This window comes from Alosa pseudoharengus, unplaced genomic scaffold (genome assembly GCF_046254945.1).
Source record: "Alosa pseudoharengus isolate Yale_2024_CS ecotype anadromous, Long Island Sound unplaced genomic scaffold, YU_APseudo_1.1 YU_APseudo_1.1_scf_30, whole genome shotgun sequence".
NCBI classification, from domain to species: domain Eukaryota; kingdom Metazoa; phylum Chordata; class Actinopteri; order Clupeiformes; family Clupeidae; genus Alosa; species Alosa pseudoharengus.
The window spans coordinates 712,501-735,235 of record NW_027468719.1 but is presented as its reverse complement, the minus strand read 5'-3'; the positions used below and the strand labels follow the sequence as shown (position 1 = coordinate 735,235).

General features: G+C 41.1%; 1 protein-coding gene across 1 annotated transcript in view; it reads right to left on the bottom strand.

The window, feature by feature from the left end:
* Positions 1-13,306: 13,306 nt before the first annotated feature.
* Positions 13,307-22,735, bottom strand: part of LOC143101179 (NACHT, LRR and PYD domains-containing protein 12-like) — a 159,320-nt gene continuing 149,891 nt past the window's right edge. Inside the window, exon 19 of the mRNA XM_076264581.1 lies at positions 13,307-14,160. Within this exon, the coding sequence (XP_076120696.1) occupies positions 13,977-14,160 (184 nt within the window). The 3' untranslated portion in view covers positions 13,307-13,976. The remainder of the gene's footprint in view (positions 14,161-22,735) is intronic.

Genomic DNA, 22,735 nt, shown 5'->3' with positions numbered 1-22,735 from the left:
TGTACACTGAATTGTATATGTATGAATGAAAATGAGCATTGATTTGGTGTCCTACAGTGTACGTATTAGTCTGAAGCATTGGTGTATGAGACAGTAACTGTACGATGTGACTGACTGATTAAACTGAGGGTGTGCTTGCATGTACACGACGTTGAATGGCAAAACAATGTTGTACACTGTTAAAGTGTGTGTGTGTCTGTGTGTGTGTGATTTTGCTTGCTAAAAATGTCCTGTTTGTGTGTGCACGCATAAAGTTGCATGCACATGAGAAGTTGATAGAGTGTGTGTGTGTGTGTGTGTGTGATGGTACGTAAAAGAAGCCCGTCTGTCCTGCAGTGTTGATTCCCTCCTTTCTTTACAAGCGGATGTCTCATTTGACCTTTTTATGTTTTTGCCCCCCTCCCCCCTTGAGTTCCAAGAAGTCATGCTGTTATATAAATATATATATATATTGTACGCTTGGTTTTTTACTTTTTACTGCTTGTTTTTAAGAACTTCACAATAAAAGAGGATATACAGACTTCTCATCAGACAGATTTGTACATTGGGCTCTCTGTGTGTGTCTGTTTTAAATAGATTTGAACACACACACACACACACACACACACACACACACACACACACACACACACACACACACACACACACACACACAGAGATGTTGAAAGTGGTGTGTGTGTGTGGTTCAACTGACACCAACATGAGAAAATGCCCAAATATTTTCGGTCCACATGTGTTTACGTCAACCTCACAATGGCGTCATACGTGGCCGATCATGAGGGTGACCCATAGATGTGTTTTAATGACCCAACTGCCCATGTGAACTAGTCAGGGTACATATTGCAGGTATTAGAGCAGCCCTGTGGCTTTGTGTTGCAGGAGAATGAAGCCAGAGTGCTCTTCTATTAGGAGATTTACTCATTATTTACTTTACTCTATATTTAGTCTGCCACTAAACCCAACGCCGTAGAAGGAGAGTGTTGCGACTCTTTGATGTTGCCACCATGTGATCAGAAGTTCTAATAAACCTGTGCTGAATGGCTGTATCGCAGGAGGGTAAATGTATTTCTAGATACTGGAGGGCGTAAATTAGTAACTCATTGACTACGGACCAATTGGTCGATTTCAGTCCCAAAACTTCCATAACCCAGGAAACTGGCATGGAAAAGCGCTGCCATCGTTTTCCATGGTCTCTCAAGTCAAGTCTTTATTTTTTGCCAAAAAAAAATCGCCTGGAATTCATTGTGGTGATTGGCTCACACAGGACAATACAAGACTGTATAGGTCAAGGATGACAACACATCAGACAGCACATATACAAAAAACAGCTGATGAAAAAGAAACATGTGTTGCTAACAATGTGTAAATATAATAAATAAATAGATCAGTTAAGATATAGATAAGTGCTAGTGCATTAAGTGACCCTGAGGAGGAGGACGTAGCTTTCTAAGCAGAACAGATAAGGATTGTTGGTGGGAATTGAGGGCCCTCACAGCCTGTGGGTAAGTGAAACGGGTGGATCTGGATCTGATACTCTCTAGCCTTCTGCCTGTAGTAGATGGGTGAAAAGGGAATTAGCTAGGTGTGATGAACCTTTGAGTATTTTCAGACCAGTTTTGAGTAGACGGGTGTTGTAAATTTCACAGATTTTAGGGCAGCGTCAAGAATAATTAGGGTGGACCTCCCTAACTACCCTGTTTAGTGTAAACTCATCAGCTGAGCAGTTACCCCACCATACAGTGATGGAGAAGGTAAGAGTGCTCTATCACAGCCTTGTAGAAGTGGAGCATCCCAGCCTTGGACACTTACATTTCCTGAGTGGTCTTAAGAACAGTCGCTGGAAAGCTTTGTTAACAATATGGCTGACATTAGTGTTCCATTTAAGACTGGAGGATATGATGGTCTTAGTTTAATGTGTGTGCCATACACATACTAAGTATTTAATTTCAGTATCAGTGTGTAGTTGGTGTCATGTGTGCTTATTTGAAGAGCTTTGCAAGATTTATGTACTTTTTGCAAGACATTTATAGTCTCTTTCATCAAACGTTTTGTACAAATGAGTGGATCTGGGCTGTGAGTCATAAGACCAAGGAAATACCTGCAGCCTGCAGCCCCGATAAGACTTTACAGGCAGGAAAACCCCAAGACACTGGTTGTATTTATTATTTATTTATTTTTCAGAGTAGGGTATGGTGATAGACTGTAAAGGAATTATTATTATCATTGTATAAAACACCTGTGTAAACAGATATATAAATCACCTCTGTAAGCAAAAATATTATACTGAGTTTCAAGGACACAGAATTCGAGTTGGGACACACAGGAAAAGGCCTCCCATCTTTGTGTGCGTCTGTGCGTGGGTTTTGAGGGAATCAAGCTGAAGGAGATAGATGTCTGGCATCCTGTTTTTCTGTGTGCATCTGTACAATAAAAGACACTGCTTTTTGGGCTGCAGGCTCAGAGACTGATGGTGAAAGGTTCCATACCTTTCACTAGCACCCTCTCCTCGTAGTTCCGGATGCTGCGAGTAAATCCATACTACGTGTTGTGGTTCTTGTGTCTAATATGTTGAGGTAAATTCCATGACATTACTTGGTCCTTTCGAGCCGGATCCCAAGACACCCAAGATCCTGGGACTGATCGTCGGAAGTTGAAGACTGTGCACAGCCCGCGGTCCGGGACCGTGGAAAGCCCAGTACGGTGAATTCCGTGCTGGCCAACCGACGGCGACCAGGCCCTGGACTGGATTGACGGGATCCGAATAGCAACAGAGCAGAACCATAACAGCGTGAGTAAAAACTAGTCTGGGACTATGTTTGAAAGGGAAAGATCGCATTAAGTTGCTCTTTTCTGTATACAGTACTGTTAAAGTAGGCCTAACGATAAACTAAGTACTACAGGGGGGTTCGAGTCCCACCTGAGTTTATCGGGAGAGTACTACAGGGGGTTCGAGTCCCGCCTAAAAGTCTCTCCAAGAAAGGGAAAGTTTTGAATGTGTTTGAATGTGAGTGAATGAGGGGATTATCTGTAAGTTAAAACGAACAACAGAATCTGTGTGATCACCCAGAGAAAGCCGGGTGTTAGGTTAACACCTGACATCTAGAAGCTTGCTTTCTAGATTTGTTGTTTGCCCATTTGAGGACGATACAGTATAACCCCCTATTTGTAAAAATGGGTAATACCCAAGACAAAGAAAATGCTTTGAAAGGCGATGCCAAATTTATGTCCAAAATTCACCCAGGAATTGAAAATTGGCTAACACAATGGAAAGATAAGTTCGAATTTGAAGGGAAATTAACAGTTCCTGGCTGTTCGAAATTGTTATGCGACATAATGATGCACCACTCGAAAAAGAAAAATGGTATAAAAACACAGCACCAAAAAGAAATTGATGCAGTTAAATTGTGTTTGGAGGAGGCAAGAAAGCGCGAAAATAAAATAAAAGAACGGAAAAAAAAATGTACCGTAGCGTATGTAAAAGAGGAAGACAATATGCCTTACACCTCACCACCTCCTTACAACAGACCACAACCACAAGCAGCTGTGGTTAGTGCCTCCGTGTCTGCACCGTCGCCCGCGGCAGCTCCTGTAACCTTGAATCCCCCTGTCCCGACGCCAGCCAGGGGAGGGGAGGAGAAAACGCCCTAAAGACCTAGACAACTGACGCGGTCCCACGGTGAACGTTTAGAATGGGACACCAGGATGTCTGGGGACGTAAATAAAGTTTTAAAGACAGGAACTAGAGCATCCGCAAATCCAGTTCTATTAGACGCGGTAAATCTCCCACATATCCCCGTCTCTCTCCAGGTCTTCACCTTTCGCCACAACCGCCAACTTCACATACACATCTGTATGATGATGACGTTGATGATTTTGATTATGATGACAAAACGCCAAGCTGGCCTCCACAGCCGTCTAAAATAAACGCGTTCCCAATGGTAGAATTACCTAATCCAACATTTAGACCAGGCGAACAAGTAAGTGCTGACAACCGTCGAATAATGCATGTCTACAGGACATGGACCCAAGAGGACGTGAAGAAGGCAATTGAGGGAGTAGCCTCTCACAAAGCACAGATCAACGAATTCTGCGACGAAATGAAAAATATAATACTTGTGTACCACCTGAATGGGTTCGGGGTCGAAAGGATGTTCCGCTGTAAAATGGGCTCCGATTGGAGCCGCGTGAAAGACAGTTTTGTAGCCCATACAGGTGGTACAGCATATGCCCCCGGCTCCATGGAACTAAACCAACAAGTTCAGAACTTAGAGGATAAATGTAGACTAGTGTTCAAAAAACATTGCGATTACACCAAAATATATGCCACAATACAAAAAGATAATGAGGACGTTTGGGAGTTTAGAGACAGATTTGAAAAAGTGTTTAAAGCCTATAGTGGTTTAAAAACAGATACTGAAGACAATAAGAAAATCTATGAACAACAATTAAAACAAGCATTACTTCAGAGTTTCAGGCCAAAGATAAAAGGGTGGATAGAAAAACATTTTGTCACTTTTAAGACAGCAAAAACCAGAGAAAGTGATACATATTAATGCCAAACCTGTAATCTTTTTATGTGATACTGGAGCATGCAGAACTGTAATGAAAGACATAGATGGCCTGCAAAAAACAGATCAAGCTATTCTCGTAAAATCAGCCAACAGTCATGTGCAAAAACAATATTTCAGTGAGCCTGTGGCTGTCATGCTGACAGAAACAGGAAGCACTGTTTTCGCCCCTGTAGTCATGGCCCCCGGCTGTCCCTACAACCTGCTAGGACGAGATTTAATGGTGAAATTAAAATTAGCCATCTATCCAAATCTACAGGGGGGTATGGAGGCTAGGACATGTGATAAAATTGACATACACTTAGTCGAGGGGAAAGGTACGCCATATTACGTCTGGGCCCTAGAGCCTTCGCACCAGGACCCAGGAAAAACAATAGAGACGATAGTGCAAAAGGTTAAGGAAAGAATTAACCCACTGGCTAGCATGGTACCCCCTGACGAATTAAGAATTGACCTGAGACGCAAACCTACACCTGGGCCAGACCCAGAGTATGACAAACTAGTCGATAAACTAGGACCTACTAGGGTGACTTTGACTTATTTGTGTTGGTTGGACAGAGAATCTTTTTGTCAAACAGTTCTGCCACCGCCCGCGCAGAAACTGATGAGTTGGGAACTAAAACCCCACATGCAGCTGTCCACTAGCCCAAATGAAAAGCAGTCACGTCTAGACAAACATGTGAACTTTATAACACAAATACAAGATTGGAGAACTGAAACTCAAGATGTTGAAAAAAAAGCCCCACCACTTGTTGGAGGCGCACCAGTCTAAATTATGTGGTGACTTTTACACCAACAGTAATACTACATGACAAAACAGAGACATGATTGATGGTTTTGACAGAGGCTGAGGATCAAGCGCTAAAAATAATTCCGTCAAGTTTATGGTCAAAAGGACCTACGGATGTGGGTCTGATTAAAGACATAGAGCCGGTGCGAATTAAGGCAAAAACAGGTTATTATCCATGCAAAAACAATATCCCCCCAAAAAAAAAAAAAAAAAAAACCTGATGCAGAAGCAGGGATAAAACCCGTGATAGCAGAGATGATTAAAGCTGGGGTTATTGTGCCATGCCCTAAGTCACCGTGTAATACGCCGATATTTCCTGTCAAGAAAGCGTAAACAATGCAGTAATAGCCCGCGCTCCAAATGTGCCTGATCCCCATACTCTGTTGAACCAATTAAATCCAGAAGCTAAAGTATTTTCAGTAACCGATTTGAGCAACGTATATTATTCAACACCTGTCCATAAAGACAGTCAACATTGGTTCGCATTCACATTTGAAGGGAAACGTTACACATTCACACGCCTGAGCCAAGGGTATTGTGAGTCACCTAAAATATTTTCCGAAGCAATACATAACTGCCTGGCAAAGTTTATCCCGCCCTGCGGAAGTCAAATTTTGGCTTATGTTGATGATTTACTCGTAATTGGAATTAACGAAGGAAAATGCAAAATTGATACACTGGCACTTCTAAAATATTTGCACAAAACCGGACATAAAGTGAGCAAAGACAAATTGCAATTGTGGCGCTATGAAGTAAAGTATTTAGGACACACACTGACAAAGGATGGCAGACATGTGCATTCTAGCCGTAAAAAAGCAATATTAGAAGCACCAAAACCGATGACAAAGAAACAAATGATGTCATTTTTAGGGCTCTGCAACTATTGTCGAATGTGGGTCCCAAGCTATGCCGAAAAGACGCGCCCCTTACAAGCATTAATATTTGACGAGCCCATGGCTGCGCACGATAAACTAAAATGGACTAAAGAGGCTGAAACTGCGTTTGAAAACATAAAACAATTAATTGCTGGGTCCACTGTTTTAGCGCTGCCTGATTACACTAAACCGTTCACACAAATTGTCGATACAAAAAATGGTTTCATGACCTCTGTTTTGACACAACAGTGGGGAGCAAAAAATAGACCAGTGGCATTTTACAGTTCACGACTGGATCCGGTGGCGAGAGCAACCCCCGTGTGTGTGCAGGCTGTACTCGCCACAGCAATGGCAGTACAAATGTCAGCTGAAGTCGTGCTTTTTCACCCACTGACTGTGAAAGTTCCACATGCTGTCTCTCTACTGCTGTTACAAACCAACATGACATTCTTATCTCCCGCAAGACACCTCTCGTGCATGACAGTGTTGTTATCGCAACCACACATCACTATCGAGCGCTGCACTGTGCTAAACCCATCCACTCTGTTGCCAACAGCTGAGGACGGGGTGGAGCATAAGTGTTTGGAGATAACACAAACGAACGTGAAACCTAGAGCTGATTTAACTGATCAACCGCTGAAAAAATGTGAAATAATTTTGGTCGACGGATCGGCCGTAAAAGATAAATGTGGTGTAAATAAAGCAGCCTATGCAGTGACTACCCTAACTACAAAAGTAGAGGCAAAACGTTTGCCCGCTTCATACTCTGCACAAGCAGCTGAATTGACGGCCCTAACCAGAGCATGTGATTTTTTTTTGCAAAAAAGGAAGTAACAATTTACACAGACAGTCAATATGCTTTTGCTACGTCTCACATTTTTGGTGCACATTGGAAAAGACGTGGCTACAAAACCTCTACTGGGAAACCAGTAAAACATAAAGACTTACTTCTGAAATTATACGACGCTCTTCAATTACCAAAAAAAAAAAAAAGCTTGCCATTTGTAAATGTGAAGTGCATACTAACAAAACTGATACTTTTTCAAGAGGAAATGCCCTGGCAGATGAATGCGCAAAGAAAGCCACAGGCGTGTTCCTCTTGCAAACGGGAACTGATACACAACACATACACAAACACGACAGCAGCAAGCGTCTGTTAAAAAGAGGGACCTATGGAAGAAACATGGGTGCTACCTAAAAGACAATGTCTACGTCGGTCCAAGTGGCAAACCAGTATTACCTAAATATATGTATAAATGGGCAGTTATAGTGACACATGGTCATTGTGTCAACGGGAGGAGTGCTGCCACACAGCTAACTCCTTTTGAAATGCTGTATGGTAGACCATAGCCTACACCATGCCTGATTTCTCTCGTAGTAAGTCCACGCCTGATGATGATGATGAAGGAGTAGTGGGACAGTTGATTAAGACTCTGTCATCTAAATGTGTAGACACGAATACTGCTCCCTCTCTCTCTCTCTCCACAGGACCCTAAAGTGAAACCAGGAGACACCCAGTTCATCATAGAATTATTCTAGCCACTCCTACTGCAGTGAAGGTACGCGGCCGAACCTCTTGGACACACATCTCGCATTGTAAGGTGCGGGACATTCCAGCTGCAGAGTCAACCGCTGTGGAGAGGAAATCTGACTACAAAGGGGTCTAGAGGTATAGAATCTAGTCGTCTCAACGTCAGTGTTTTTACAGAGCCTCCACGGTTTAGTGACGATGCCTGGGGGTCACGGGCCTTTGATGTGGAGGTTGGTCCTCGGAGGGGTTTTTGCCCTCACCTTACTGAGACTGTTGCTACAAGGACTGAACAATGACTTTTTCGTGAGAGACAAAGGAAGCCGATACAGAAGATGGAAGAGATGGGTTTTGTCTGAAGATCTGCATACCTACAACATAACACATGTGTATCATTTGAATTCATGGTATCGCTATGCTCAAATGTTAGCTGATTTGAATAATGTGTCTGACTGTTATGTATGTTCCATGATGCCAATATCTGCTTCTCATCCCCGTTTAACAGTCGCCAAAATCTCTCGTAGACAGAGTGAGTGTGTAGGTGAGCGAACGTCTAACAAACAAGGCGTTTACAGCGCTTATAATTCATCCCACCTAACAATAAATGACAATGGCACTTCTTCTATCAGTAAACCCTGTGCAGTGACACACCCTTTGAAGTACCTAAATTCTAACGTAACATTGACCCCTTATGCCACTGTTAGACCTAAAACAATATTCCCGCTGTGTTTCTTCAGAAATGGTTCAGTGCCTGTGGGGAGTTTGCCTCTCTACAGGTGTCGTCAGACAGCGGTTCCTATGGAAACGTGCGTGATGCAAGGTCAAAAGAAAACTATAAGTTTTGATGAAGGTGGTGATATCTGTCCATGGCCCAACCCTAGAAATAAGACCAGGTGCAGGTGTTGGAGTGACTATGTTTTGCCTAGTCCTGATGGTACGACCACATTAGACGGTATCTATTGGATGTGTGGCCACAAAGTCTACCTAAATCTTCCACCCAAGTGGGTAGGAATTTGTGCTCCGGTGCGTCTGACTGACCACACTTACATTATAACTCAGGCTACCCACCACCGTTGTAGCCGCAGAGCTGTAGTAGATGTGAAACCACACGATCCTATTTGGGGAAAGGATGTCCCTGATGAGCATAAGTTGTGGTCTGCTAGTCATAAAATAAGGTTAAGTCTGTTCCCCTGGGTAGGGGTTGGGAAGTTACTGTTAAGAATGGAAACACAAGAATACAGAATTGGATTGTTTGTAAATTCATCTATTAAAGTAGATGAGAAACAAAATGTTGAAATATCTGCTATGCGTTTAATGTTGATGCAAAATAGATTGGTGCTTGACCTAATGGCAGCTGCAGAAGGAGGTGTTTGTGCAATGCTGAATGACACATGCTGTACATACATTCCTGATGAGGCGAACAGTCAAGATGTTACTGAAGCTTTGCACCAAATGAAAAATGTACAACAAGCAATGATTACTGATACGGTTAACCAAGGATGGGATCCTCTTTCATGGTTTAGGTCCGGTACCTGGCTGCAGATAATCTTGAAAATATGTGCTCCTATACTTGCTGTATTAATCTTGTTCTGTGTATTCACAACATGTGTATTACCTTGTTTTTGCCAGCTTATAACCAAGACTGTAACTGCTAATATGAATGCTTTGCTTTTGCAAGAAGAGGCATGTAGGCTCCTCGCTGAGGACAACAGTGAAGTGTAATGATTAATTGATTAACCTCATGATCAGCAATGAAGTTGTTACAGAAAACCTGTATTGGAGATGATACAATGGAACAGATGATTGTGATAGTTACCAATGATAAACAGGAGGGAAATGTAAAGGAATTATTATTATCATTGTATAAAACACCTGTGTAAACAGATATATAAATCACCTCTGTAAGCAAAAATATTATACTGAGTTTCAAGGACACAGAATTCGAGGTGGGACACACAGGAAAAGGCCTCCCATCTTTGTGTGCGTCTGTGCGTGGGTTTTGAGGGAATCAAGCTGAAGGAGATAGATGTCTGGCATCCTGTTTTTCTGTGTGCATCTGTACAATAAAAGACACTGCTTTTTGGGCTGCAGGCTCAGAGACTGATGGTGAAAGGTTCCATACCTTTCACTAGCACCCTCTCCTCGTAGTTCCGGATGCTGCGAGTAAATCCATACTACGTGTTGTGGTTCTTGTGTCTAATATGTTGAGGTAAATTCCATGACATAGACATTCAACCTTTACACATTATTTCATCTATAGAAAAAAAGACGAATGCAAAAATATGTGACACAGCTAACATGACTAAACTAAACAGTACAAGAATATCAGTGAATTAAATGCAAACATATTAAAATCATATGGTGCTTTTCTAGTGAATTAAATGCTAATTAAATACATATTAAATTCATATGGTGCTTCTCCAGGCACCAGAAGCACTTTAGAGTGAATGGAAGGGGGCGTGTTCACCACTGTGCAGCACCCACCTGAGTGATGCACAACAGCAGCATCAGAATGCTCACCACTACACGAGAGCCACCACACACCAGCTTGAAAATTAACTGATCAGCCGATTAGACTTGTCAATGTCAATTTATTTACAATGGTAGTTGACCTAAGTGCTGTACATTAAGAGAAAAAAAGAAAACAAAATGTGTACCACATGTAATATAGAGAGTTTCATCTCAGTTTCATTAATCAGTTAATACAAACTACACCAAAAAGTGAAATCACCTGAGGATGATTAGGTGGGCAGAAGGAATCAGATGGAATCCCTGGTTGGGATTTCGGCTGGGACACAGGGAACCCCCATGGCTACTATTTCTGTGGTAAGAGAGTGTGTGAGAGTGTGTGTGTGTGTGTGTGAGAGAGAGTGTAAGTGCGTGTGTGAGTGTGTGTGAGCGTGTGTGTAGAGAAAAGTATGATAATGGTTTTCATATAGGGGTATTGAGGCTGGCATTACTAAGTATTACATTCATTTCAGTTTTATTTATGAAGTATGTACTATTGCAATATTAATCTTATTCTGTGTAGATTTTTTACTTAATACCAATGTCTGTTCAAAATTCATGTGAATTGCCACATTACAAATATTTACTGATGTTTTCTGTATTGAAAACTTTCTTTCTAAAGTACTAGATGAGATTAGTACTTATATTTTTTTGTCTATTTACAAGTCATTATAAAACATATAGTAATGTGATGGAATCTGTACACAACTGAGATGGAGAGATAATTAAAGGATGACAGAACTGGATAACAGAAACAGAAAAAAAATATTGAGTAAAGACAGACACAGTCAACACCACATTTATGTATGCTATGCACAGTGGAGACCTATACAGTATAAGAGTCTTCAACATCACACTTATTTATGCACAGTGGAGACCTATACAGTATAAGAGTCTTCAACATCACACTTATTTATGCACAGTGGAGACCTATACAGTATAAGAGTCTTCAACATCACACTTATTTAGGCACAGTGGACACCTGCCCTATACAGTATAAGAGTCTTCAACATCACACTTATTTATGCACAGTGTGAAAACAAGTTTCATGTTGAATACAATGGGATGGATTCATTAACTCATTGGATGCCAAGCTGTTTTCGGAAGCTTTGTGCTAGAGTGCCAGCAATCTAGACCATTGTTGATGATTTTTATACAGCCACAGCATATCCTGTGTTATAGCTATGAACACATACAATGGCTCGTTTGAAAGGTGAGACTTTAAGCTCTCAGTGGGTGCAAACCGTGTATTTCTACACGCCTCTGCTCCTGAAAAATCCCAAGCTAAACAGTGGCTAGTTTTCATCAAAATCGCTGTTTTTTTTTTCTAGAAATGGAGATATAACGTCTTTCATGAAATATGAAGTGTTGCCTGTAAAGTTTCCGGGAAGTGACCTAGCGAGACTGCCACCTAGTGATAGATAGGCTTGGGTATCGAATATCGAGTATTGGTTGGAACCGGGACTATCTTTGCGATTTTCCCGGAATCGTTCAAAAGTTTAAATTTCGATTCCTAGTTTCGATTCCCAGTCCGTCCGCCGACCTGAAGAAGAAACGGCTGAACACCAACGAAGAAGCGCATAGTTCATAGAATTTAAATTCATGGAGAAGGTCAGACTTAATTCAGAAAGCAGGGTTCCCGCGGCGCGGATCCTTAAATAGTCTTAAATACAACTGAATTGTCGAGAGGTAGGCCTATTAAATGTGCGTATGGGACCGCCAGCGAGTGCAAGAGAGCGAGTGATGTCTCAATCCAGTTTCGTGTATTTAAAACGCAATTGTATAAGTGACTAGGCTATTAGGCTACGGGAGGAAGTGTAGTGGTTGCAGAGTGAAGATGTTTTTCACGGGTTTGGTTAAAGGTGTGAAAACGTTAATAATACAGTAGGCCTATGTACAAAATAATATGCCTGACGTTTTCGTGGTGTAGCTGAGGCCAGAGAGATATACAGGTAGCCTACGTGGAATGAGGAAGCCTACGGTAGAATGAGCGGGAGAAAGAGCGATAGGTTGGCCATACGTTCGAATTTAGGCCGGACATATGGATTTTAAAAGCCCTGTCCGGCGTCCGGCGCAGCCTCAAGCCGGACGCTCATTTGTTCTCCTTTTTGGAGTTGCGCTTGGCGTCTAAAATCGTTGCTCGGACGCAGCATCGTTTCACAAACTATGGACGCGAAGACTGCTGGTCAAATTATGTGCAGTGCTTCGCAATCAGGAGGAAGTTATAATAGCCTACCTGTAATATCTGTCAGCAGCTTGCTTGCCAGCGTTTCCCAGTAGGCTAGGCCTACTTCGCAAAAGGTGTGAACTATAACCGCATACTTTTTGAATGTCGGCGACTGGCTACATAAAAAAAAAACGTGCGTTCATAATACGTGCGTGCTTGAGATGAAACCAGCAGTTTTTTAGCAGGATCATGCGAGGAGGACCTGTCTCTTAATTCATTTAAAACAAGTCAATGGTTTTACAATGTTTCAGTCAAGCTTTGGTTGGTTTAGATACAACTAGTATGCAAAATGTAAAGCAGTGGATTAACTTTAATTTACTTTGCTGCATATTGGACAACATAAATTATATAAAGTAGACTTATTAAAATATGTAAATAGCTTAGTCTAACTTTGAAAAAAATATTGAAGGGAATCCAGTCCAGTGCACATGCCTTTGGCAAGTAGCCTATTTTTCTTTCGCCAAAATATATTTGGTAACTGTAGACATCCAAAATGGGGTGGGGGTTAAAATTAGTAGGAAAAAAAACTATTGCATAAACAGTCATATATATTTTTTTGCCGTGGTATAGTCTTAAGTTTCATTTAGATGTCTTGAAAAGGTCTTAAAAGTCTTTAAATTTGCACTTGGAAAATGTGCAGATACCCTGAGAAAGACAGTTGGTTAACTAGCTCATTTAAAATATCCTAAACTTTTTATGACCCTGCCTGTTAAAAAAATCGGAATCGAGAATCGCTAGGTACCGGAATCGAAATAAGAAATCGGAATTGGAATCGGAATCGTTCAAATTCAAACGATACCCAACCCTAGTGATAGACCCACGAAAATGGCCTGGTTTTGAGCTGACGTGCATGCGTCACTGATTCGACCCAAAGCGGCAACCGAGTTATGATAAAATGTCCAGATAAAATGTCCAGATTGTGCGTTTTCATGAGTTTTCGATCATCATATATTTCATTTCCATTCATCACAGAGTTCCCAAAATCATATATAAGGTGTGTTAGAGTGTCTAGTTTCGTAATTAAAAAAAAAAGCTAAAAACGTAATATTACATTTTTGGCACTCAACGCATGAAAAGGAAAAAACTTAATATTACGTTTTTGGCACTCAATGAGTTAAAGGAACCATATGTAAGATTGTGGCCAAAACTGGTACTGCAATCACTTTCAAATAACTGTAAAGCAGTGTATCCCCTCCCCCCTGACTCGAGGTTGCCAACCCGAATGCCGAAACACTACTGACTTTGTGGTTAGTACATAGGTGGAGGGTGGCGCATCAGGCCAAAACACAACATGACATGACAAAACACAACATCAACATCAGTTGAGGGCTGCAACTTCACTTTTTAAATCACAATATCCTGGCCGGACTGCTGTTGGCAGTGATATAAGTATTTGAAATGAACATGATTTCTTAATGTCTAGTGACATATCAGGGCCATTTTATGATTAATTGAAATACATTTCTTACATACGGTTCCTTTAAACTCCATGTATTTGTATATGTTTACAGTTTTGATGTTCCTTCAATTCAGAGAACAGCTGCTGTGCTGAGGGTCCAGGCTGATTCCCCTCCAGATAGAGATCTCTGAGGGCTGATGGGTTTGATCTCAGTGCTGATGCTAAAGCTCTGAAACCTTCATCTGTTATACTGCAGTACGTCAGGCTGTAGGAGAAAGAGGGAAACACTTCATTAGACCAGCTGAAGGACACACAGAGACCAAAGAGGGAAACACTTCATCAGATCAGCTGAAGGACACACAGTTATGGAGTGAGGATTGTCTCAAAATGATTTAAATATATATAAAAGGATATATATACATATACATACATTTATAAATATCCAAATACAAAATACAAATATAAAAATGTGACATACAAGTAAATAAACAAATTTATATAAATAAACATGTCTTTGTAAATATATTTTCGAGATTTGAAAATAAATATGCTTGACTTTGTATGTGGAATCTGCATTTGTGAATCTCCTTTTTGCTTTTATGTCGATGACGTAATTTTGAGACATTCCTACTGCACATCAAGATCCACAAATAAATACCACTAAATTTGAATGCGAAGACACCCTCCACTGAACAACCAGCAGATGGCAGTGTTGTACAACATGTCTGTTATCAACTGATAGCAACTGAATCTTTCCGACACTGTTTTCCCTAGTTCAGTTCAGTCAAGTGGTCTATGACTAGCAGGATTAACGACATGGAAGACACTGGATTAAATGGATGGGTAAGTAATAACAACTAGCCAGAACGATTTATTATCGGTTTCGATATGTAGTGCCGTTTTTAATTAGCCTGGCGAGCCAGACCCACATAAAAATGTAGGGTCTAGGCACTCACCTTTCGCAGTGCTCAGTCCGAGGGTCGGGATAATCAGTTGTCTTTCAAATTCCCTCTGCACGCAATAGGACGCAATAGGATATTCGTTTTCAAGTAGCAGGGAATTCAAGCCAAACCGTTGCAACTCTGCCATCAATCATTATGTTAAGCCCAACAAACGACTCTATACACGATTTCAATGCCTGATTAAGTTTCGATTTCTAGAGCTCACAAGTCAACGGAGAGTTGCTAGACTAGCCCTGGGGCGCGTCTAGATTTCTAGGCTAGTTTTTAATTTCATAGACTGTATAAATAAGTCCATTTAGTCAGCGTACAGCTGCTAACAGCTGCTAACATTAACAGCTAGCTAAACAGCTGGTGCCTGTTCAGCTTTGTTGGTGCCTGCACAAAACACATTAAGATTTCCCTTAAAATCCGATTTAGGGCCCCCTTAAAATAAAATGTAGTTTTCCCTAAAGTTATTGTGTCTTGCAACTCAAGTGACAGGCTGTGTTCGTGTTCGCTGTTTTACAGATGTTGCAGATCTTACATTACAGATGTTAACATAGCTTCTAGGTTAACGTAACGTGAGAGCCAGCTCAGCTGAGATCCTATCTGCCAGACTGCCATTAATAAATCACAGAGAGATATGATTTAATTTCATGTAAATTGAACGTTAGCCCTTAGAACCCTAGACTGTTTTAAGGGCATTTTCACTGGTCAACACATGCTATATATTGTTTTGTTTTTTCAACAGAGTCTAGGCTACCCAGATCTGCCACAGTTGCATGTACTAATACTTGCATTTATTTGATTTAGATTTTTAAATAATAAAAATACAAAAAGCGTATTATAAAAATTCATATATTTTGACATGTATCTCACCACTGCAAGCTGGCAGCTCAACGTGCCTTTCATGTGGAATGGACCACATGTGACTGGCACTCCAGTCATGCGTGCGATGGTGGTCACTAACCATACCTGCGCTGGTGTCGACAACCCCTCACCATGCCTTAGTTATGCTGCTATAGCATAGTGCTGTCATGGACTTTTAATGTGCCATGCCGTACAACACCCACCCTCTCTCCTCTCTCCCCTTCTCTCTCTCTCTCAACTCTCCCTCTCTTGCCTATTCTCACTATGGCAGGGCTCTTCAATTGGCGGCCTATTGGAGGTCATTTGTACTGGCCCTTTTAAAAAAAAAGTAATCTCTAGCAAGCGCATGAGCTGTTCTCCACTCTTGCATCTCTCGCTCGCTTTAGTCCTGCAGCCACTGCACCTCAGCCCATTAGGCCTAGACGCAAGTTAGACTACATTACAATTCATTACATTTGTACATAAGTTGAATGTAAGTTCTTAGTTTAGTTTCAACCTAAATTGGCACTACGTTGGAGTTTATAAACTACTAATATTTAACAGGCTGCACCACACAAATAGTTTCTGTCAACAATATCGCAAAAAAAACACGGGCACAATTTCTGCAAAACTTGGTGGAAAGGTGGAGCATATCCGACTCAAAGGGAATTTCAAAGTATTTCTATATAGTAGCCTGGCTATTTTTTTTCGCAACGATAGCAAAATAAAAACTTGGAGTCTCTCTGTGTCCATTTAGTGAATGATGAATTTGTGCGTATTACCGTTGTCCTTCATTTCTTCACGTCTTACAACATAATGCAATAATAGTCTAGTGAAGTCAGAAATGAGCCTGTCTAAAGGCCTCTTGGAAATCATGTGGCATGTCACATTAAATTCGCACTCAATAGACCTCTGAAGTTCGCCTACAAAAAAGCAGCCATCTTTGACATCCGGTATCTGGCGATTTTTCCTATGGGAAAATAACACATGGGGATTTTGAATTATCACACCTGTTAAACTCTCGCAGGGATGAAAAAGTCTGAAATGCAGACGTTTTCTCGAACACACTTTTATCCTCTGCCTTCGAGTGGATACTGTGATCTCCGGTAAGTGAAGGCGGCACACTTAGATTTTTGCTACTCCAGAGCTAACTTGCAATGCAACTTGCCATAGGTAGTTAGCTTCAGTTAACAACCGGATCTCCTTATATGGGCAAAGATGGCCGTTTTGGTTATTTTTTGTAGGCAAACTTCAGAGGTCTATTGCGATTCGAAGCAAAAAGTATCACCGATAGCCTAACGAAGGTATAGACAAGTGCTATTTCAAGAAAAAGTCCTTGTATAAGGGTCTAGAGGCATTTCTTAGTAAAAGTTGGGAACAGGACTTTTTATCATAATTAACATGTGCTGAATTCAACTAGCCCTGTTCCCAAGCAGAATTTTGAGTTTTTGACCATCTAATTAGCATAAACAAAATGGCTGCCAAAATGGCGATTTTGGGCACTTTCTTCGGACGGGCATCATTATACCATGTAAATAAATGAATATTGTTCACATCTGTGCATCTCAGAAATCTCCCGTGGGCAATAAATAAAAAGTAAAGGCTATGAAAAATATAAAAATGCAAAAAAAAACTATTATTATGCTAATTAGCCTTATTATCACCTTATTATACTCTTGACTATGTTTACGGTCCTCTTTGGCAAAGAGTGTGGCCTGACTTCTTTGGTAAACATCTTCTTCGTGGTGAGTGGACACATGTTTGGAGTTTAAAATCATTGGAGTTCCTTTGAACTAATCACGAACAACCGTAGAAATATCAGTAGAATATCACTATGTTTTAGTGTAATAAAGTGTGTACATTTATAAATATAAATAGAATACTATGGGTGGGATAGGAGCAAAATGTTCGCCTCCTTGTTGTCCCTGTGAAGGTTGCCATCGACATGGACACCTCAACAGGCACAGGAGGCGGTGGGGGGGGGGGGAGGGGGGGAGGGCGTTGATGGAGGGTGTGGAACCAGTGATGCGCTGAGCAGTTTTCACCATCCTCTGCCGTCCTTTCCAGTCGGAGGCAGAGCAGTTGCCATACCATACTGTGACACAGTTGGTGAGGATGCTCTCAATGGTGCAGCGGTAGAGGTTTAGAAGTTCACCAGGATCTGAGGAGAGAGGTTGTGTTCTTTAGTCTCCTCAGGAAGAAGACATGCTGGTGAGCCTTCTTGATCAAGGTAGAGGTGTTGAGGGTCCAAGAGAGGTCCACAGAAATGTGGACACCCAGAAACATGAACTGGTGACATGCTCCACCTCAGTCCTGTTGATGAGGATGGGGCTTTGTGTGCTAGCTTTTGACTTCCTGAAGTCCACAATGAGGTCTTTGGTCCTCTTGGTGTTGAGAGCCAGGTTGTTGTCGGTGCTCCGCGATGTTAGGTGCTGGACCTCCTCCCTGCAGGCTGTCTCATTATTGTTGCTGATGAGAGCAATCACCGTAGTGTTGTCTGCAAACTTGACAATGGTGTTAGAGCCATGCACAGGTATGCAGTTGTAGGTGAAGAGGGAGTAAAGGGGGGCTCAGCAGACGCCAGTGTTCAGGGTGAGGGTTGAGTGGGTGAGGTTATCTAATCTAACAGACTGCGGTCTGTTGGTTAGGAAGTCCAGAATCTAGTTTCAGAGGGACGTATTGATGTCCAGTTCACTGAGTTTGGTGATCAGTTTGGAGGGGATAATGGTGTTGAATGCTGAACTGAAGTCAATGAACAGCATTCTCACATAGGTGTTGCTATTGTCAAGGAGGGACAGGGCAGAGTGAAGTGCCGTAGAGATGGCATCCCCTGTGCTCCTGTTCTGGCAAATTCTCTTGAAGCATTCTATACTGCAAACAAAATCTACCTCTGGGTACAAATAAAGTAACTTAAACTTGAACTTGCACCAGTTATAAAGTTATTCATCTAGCCATTAATTCACAGGACATGCAATCATTTTACTAACACAAATGTTATGAAGAAATATGGGTAACACTTTATGGTAAAAGTACATGAATTATCATGAATTCATGCATGAATTAATTTATGATTTATGCATTACTTCATTCCTTTATATCCTATGAATCATCAGGAATTGACATGAATTCATATACTCTCATTCATGATGACCTCATGTATGAACAACACATCAACTAAAGCATTAGGTGTGATGGGTATATCATTATGATTTATGATTTCTTAAGCATGGTCATCATGATTACATGAATTTTAGGATAATTGCTCATGCATTCATCATGTCTGTGGCCCCTCAAATAAAGTAGTGAATAATGCATGTTTAGAGAACTCCAAAGTTATGTTCAAATCAGAATTTGAGCAGTGATGACCACATTTTTGGCAGAAAAATAAAGTCATGATCATGGTTAATACATCATAATTCATAATGATGTGCCCACCGTACCTAATACTTTAGTAATGTGTTCATGTATAAGGTCACAAATGACAAACTATGAACTCAGTAAATTCCTGATGATTAATTATATTAATGAGTGAAGTAATACATAAATCATTAATTAATTAATGTACCCTTACCGTAAAATGTTACCGAAATGGGTAAAGGCCTGTGTAACTTACTCCGAGACTACATACATTACCAACCCAATTCGCTTCAATTATGTAAATGTAATGTAAATCAGTTTTATGGCCAAGTATACTTGGGTATACAAGGAATGTGGTCTCTGCATGTATCCCATCCATGAATTAGTATAGTATATATATATAGTATATATACTCTTTTGATCCCGTGAGGGAAATTTGGTCTCTGCATTTATCCCAATCCGTGAATTAGTGAAACAAACTGCACACAGTGAACACACAGTGAGGTGAAGCACACACTAATCCCGGCGCAGTGAGCTGCCTGCAACAACAGCGGCGCTCGGGGAGCAGTGAGGGGTTAGGTGCCTTGCTCAAGGGCACTTCAGCCGTGGATGTGGGCATGGGAGACACCACCCACATTTTTCCTACTGGTCGGGGATCGAACCGGCAACCCTTTGGTGTCAAGCCCGAAGACCTAACCAGTAGGCCACAATTTTAAACTTTACATTTCATTACTACACATCTTTCTTGACCCTCTAAAAACATAAGTCTCATTCGTCAAATACCGTGTGCCTGCTCAGTTATAAAATTTTAACAATTACATTTTTCAAAAGTTTTTTCAGGTAGGGCCTAATTAACATGGGCATAATACTAGATTTTTTTTTCCTTTTTTTCACAGCCTGTATCCTTGATCTATTGGCCAAGGAAGATTTCTGTGAACAATATGAATTAATTTACATGGTATAATGACATCCGCCCAATGAAAGTGCCCAAAATCGCTATTTTGGCAACCATTTTGTTTATGCTAATTCGATGGTCATAAACTCAAAATTCAGCTTGGGAACAGGGCTAGTTGGATTCAGCACACCTTAATTATGTTAAAAAGGCCTGTTCCCAACTTTTACTAAAAAATGCCTCTAGGAAGCACATATCTCAAAAATATCACCTGTCTAGTAGGCTAAATTGTATTTGTAAATGTGGCGACGGCAAAACGTTTTGTGGTTAAAGTGAATCGTAGACTATATAATAACCAAAGAAAGTGAAGGAGATTTGCACCTCCGTTCACCAAATAAAGGCCGTGGTTGTGTTTCTACAATATGTTGGCACAAAACGTAATTTCTGTCAGAAACCAAGTAGGCTAAATGTTTTCATTGTCATCGTGAACTATGCCCATGTTCAGTAGGCTATGTTTTTCATTTATTCAAGCAGTGACATTTGGTATAATGCATGGGGTAACGCGACGTGCGTCAGAAAAAAGATGGGCCTGTCCCTCTCAAAACATGTTAAAATAGTGTGATTAGCAACCAGAAAAGAAAAAAATCCTATAAAAGGCCTATATGTTAGAAGAGCTATATGCGACTGATTACACATTTAATTCACCTGAACAGTGTTTGAATCCTGTTTGTACTCACTGGAAATCTTGGACCTAGCAGTTACTGTGCAAAGCACAGATTCCATTATGTTATCTTATCACCGATTTCATTCCATATTAGCCACCAACAACCAGGTAAAGATGTTGTATGCATGTAGGCCTACAAAATACAACATTTGAACACCCATATTGCTGCTGTTGTAGCCTACTTCATTGTATCTACAGTTGTGATTACACATATTTCAAGCCGCATTTCTCCGGCCAGTATCAGCATCAGTTGTGATGCTTTTCATGAACTAGCCCCCATTACAAACTAATTGAATAGCCCTGCACTATGGTATACTGTAACAATATATATAACCACTGATTACATACTGACATTAAGCATTTTGATTGTCAGTAATACTAACCCACTCTACATCTCTCTTTCTTCCCCCTTACCTCACTTGTGAGGTATACCATCACCAGTCATCAGCCATCCGTGTGCTTGGCCCTCTTCTCACTCATCTCACCCATCCCTATGACTGCCCTATCATCGCCTATTACTGTCCCCCTACATGGATTCCTGGCCCGTACAGACTAGCGACCCACCACCTGCCTATGACAACTCTGCCCGGATTCCTGGCCCGTACTGCCGACCCACCACATGCCCTTTGTAACTTTCACCTCAGGTGGCTTTAAACACCATGTCCTATTCTCTACACCTGACTAACATATGCATTTGTCATGTATACAGACCTTACTGTCCTGTAACTGACTCTAGGCAGATGGGTCAGGCCCTTGAGTCGTGGATCGATCTGCTTGAGGTTTAGTGTTTAGTGAAGTGTTGTATGAATACCTATCAGACAGAACACTGCATTTTAGTAAATTTTATTTTTGAGTTGATTTGCATTTAATATGAGTAGGCCTACTCACCTTGAAATTGCTCAAGGGATATCACTGGGCACCCTCCTAAATCTTAAAGAGCTACCCCTAGTCTACAAGATTCTGCAAAAAAAACAACTTTAACCGACAAAACCAGGTCTGACCCCATGGCTGCCGGACTAAAACACACAATGAAAATGATGGCTTATGTGATATGTTTCTATTTCATATGTGACCAGGCGTGGGAATTCCAGGCGCAAGTCGCGAAAAACCACGTTGAAGTTTTTTTTTTCAAAATTAGGTATTTTCGTTTTTTTACAGAATGTGCAAGTTGAAGTCATAAAGAAGCAATTCCATGTTTCAGATAACAGCATTCGTTGCTTTAAAAGTGTATATTATGTCTTTGAAAATGGTTAAGTTTCAGGAAGTAAACCAGCGTTTGAATTGGGCGTGACCATTAGTGCTCTTTTGTTCTGTCGGCCAATCAGCTGTATGCTAGAAGTAACCTCATGGCTACTTATACTGATACACAAGCGATACACATGGCTACTTAATATACAGCGACCCTGGAACTCTCTCCTTGGCAGACATTCCTGTAGAGACAAACTTTCTCCAGAGCCTATGTACAAAATACGGAGTGATTCTATAGCTGCCGAAAGAGAGTGGCAGGACATGCAAATCATTGGCCATCTTGAGGCAAACAGACGTACAATAGTTACTTCGGAGATGACTACATCCACCAAAAAGCCGCAGATGAAAAGAAAGTCCCCCCAGACCACGTATTTCATCGGAGGCAATGAAGTCTGCAGGAATACTTTTCAGTTTCTCATAGCGTAAGTAGTCCCTGTTACATTGCAATCCCTGCTACATTGCTTGCTAGCTAGCTAATGCTACATTGTTATTAGCTAGCTCAGTACTGTCGTTTAAAGTGATGCACATCGAAACTAAGCTGTAATGGGAGGTTTTTGGCTAGTAATGTGAGCATCTGCTATTAATTTGAATAATGCTTGAATTGCTTGAATGGACTGATGCTAATGATTTAGCACCTAGCCTACTGGAGGATAGTTTGTATGAATACATCCAGAGTAAGGTGCAAAGGGGCATGTTAGCATTGCCTGAATTGAATGTGACGCTAATGGTTTAGCAACTAGTCTACTTGAACATTAATGACTTCAGTGCTGCTCTCTGTTCTGCTTCAATGAAACGTTTAACTTAAGATATTTTTTCTTCTTCTGTTCTT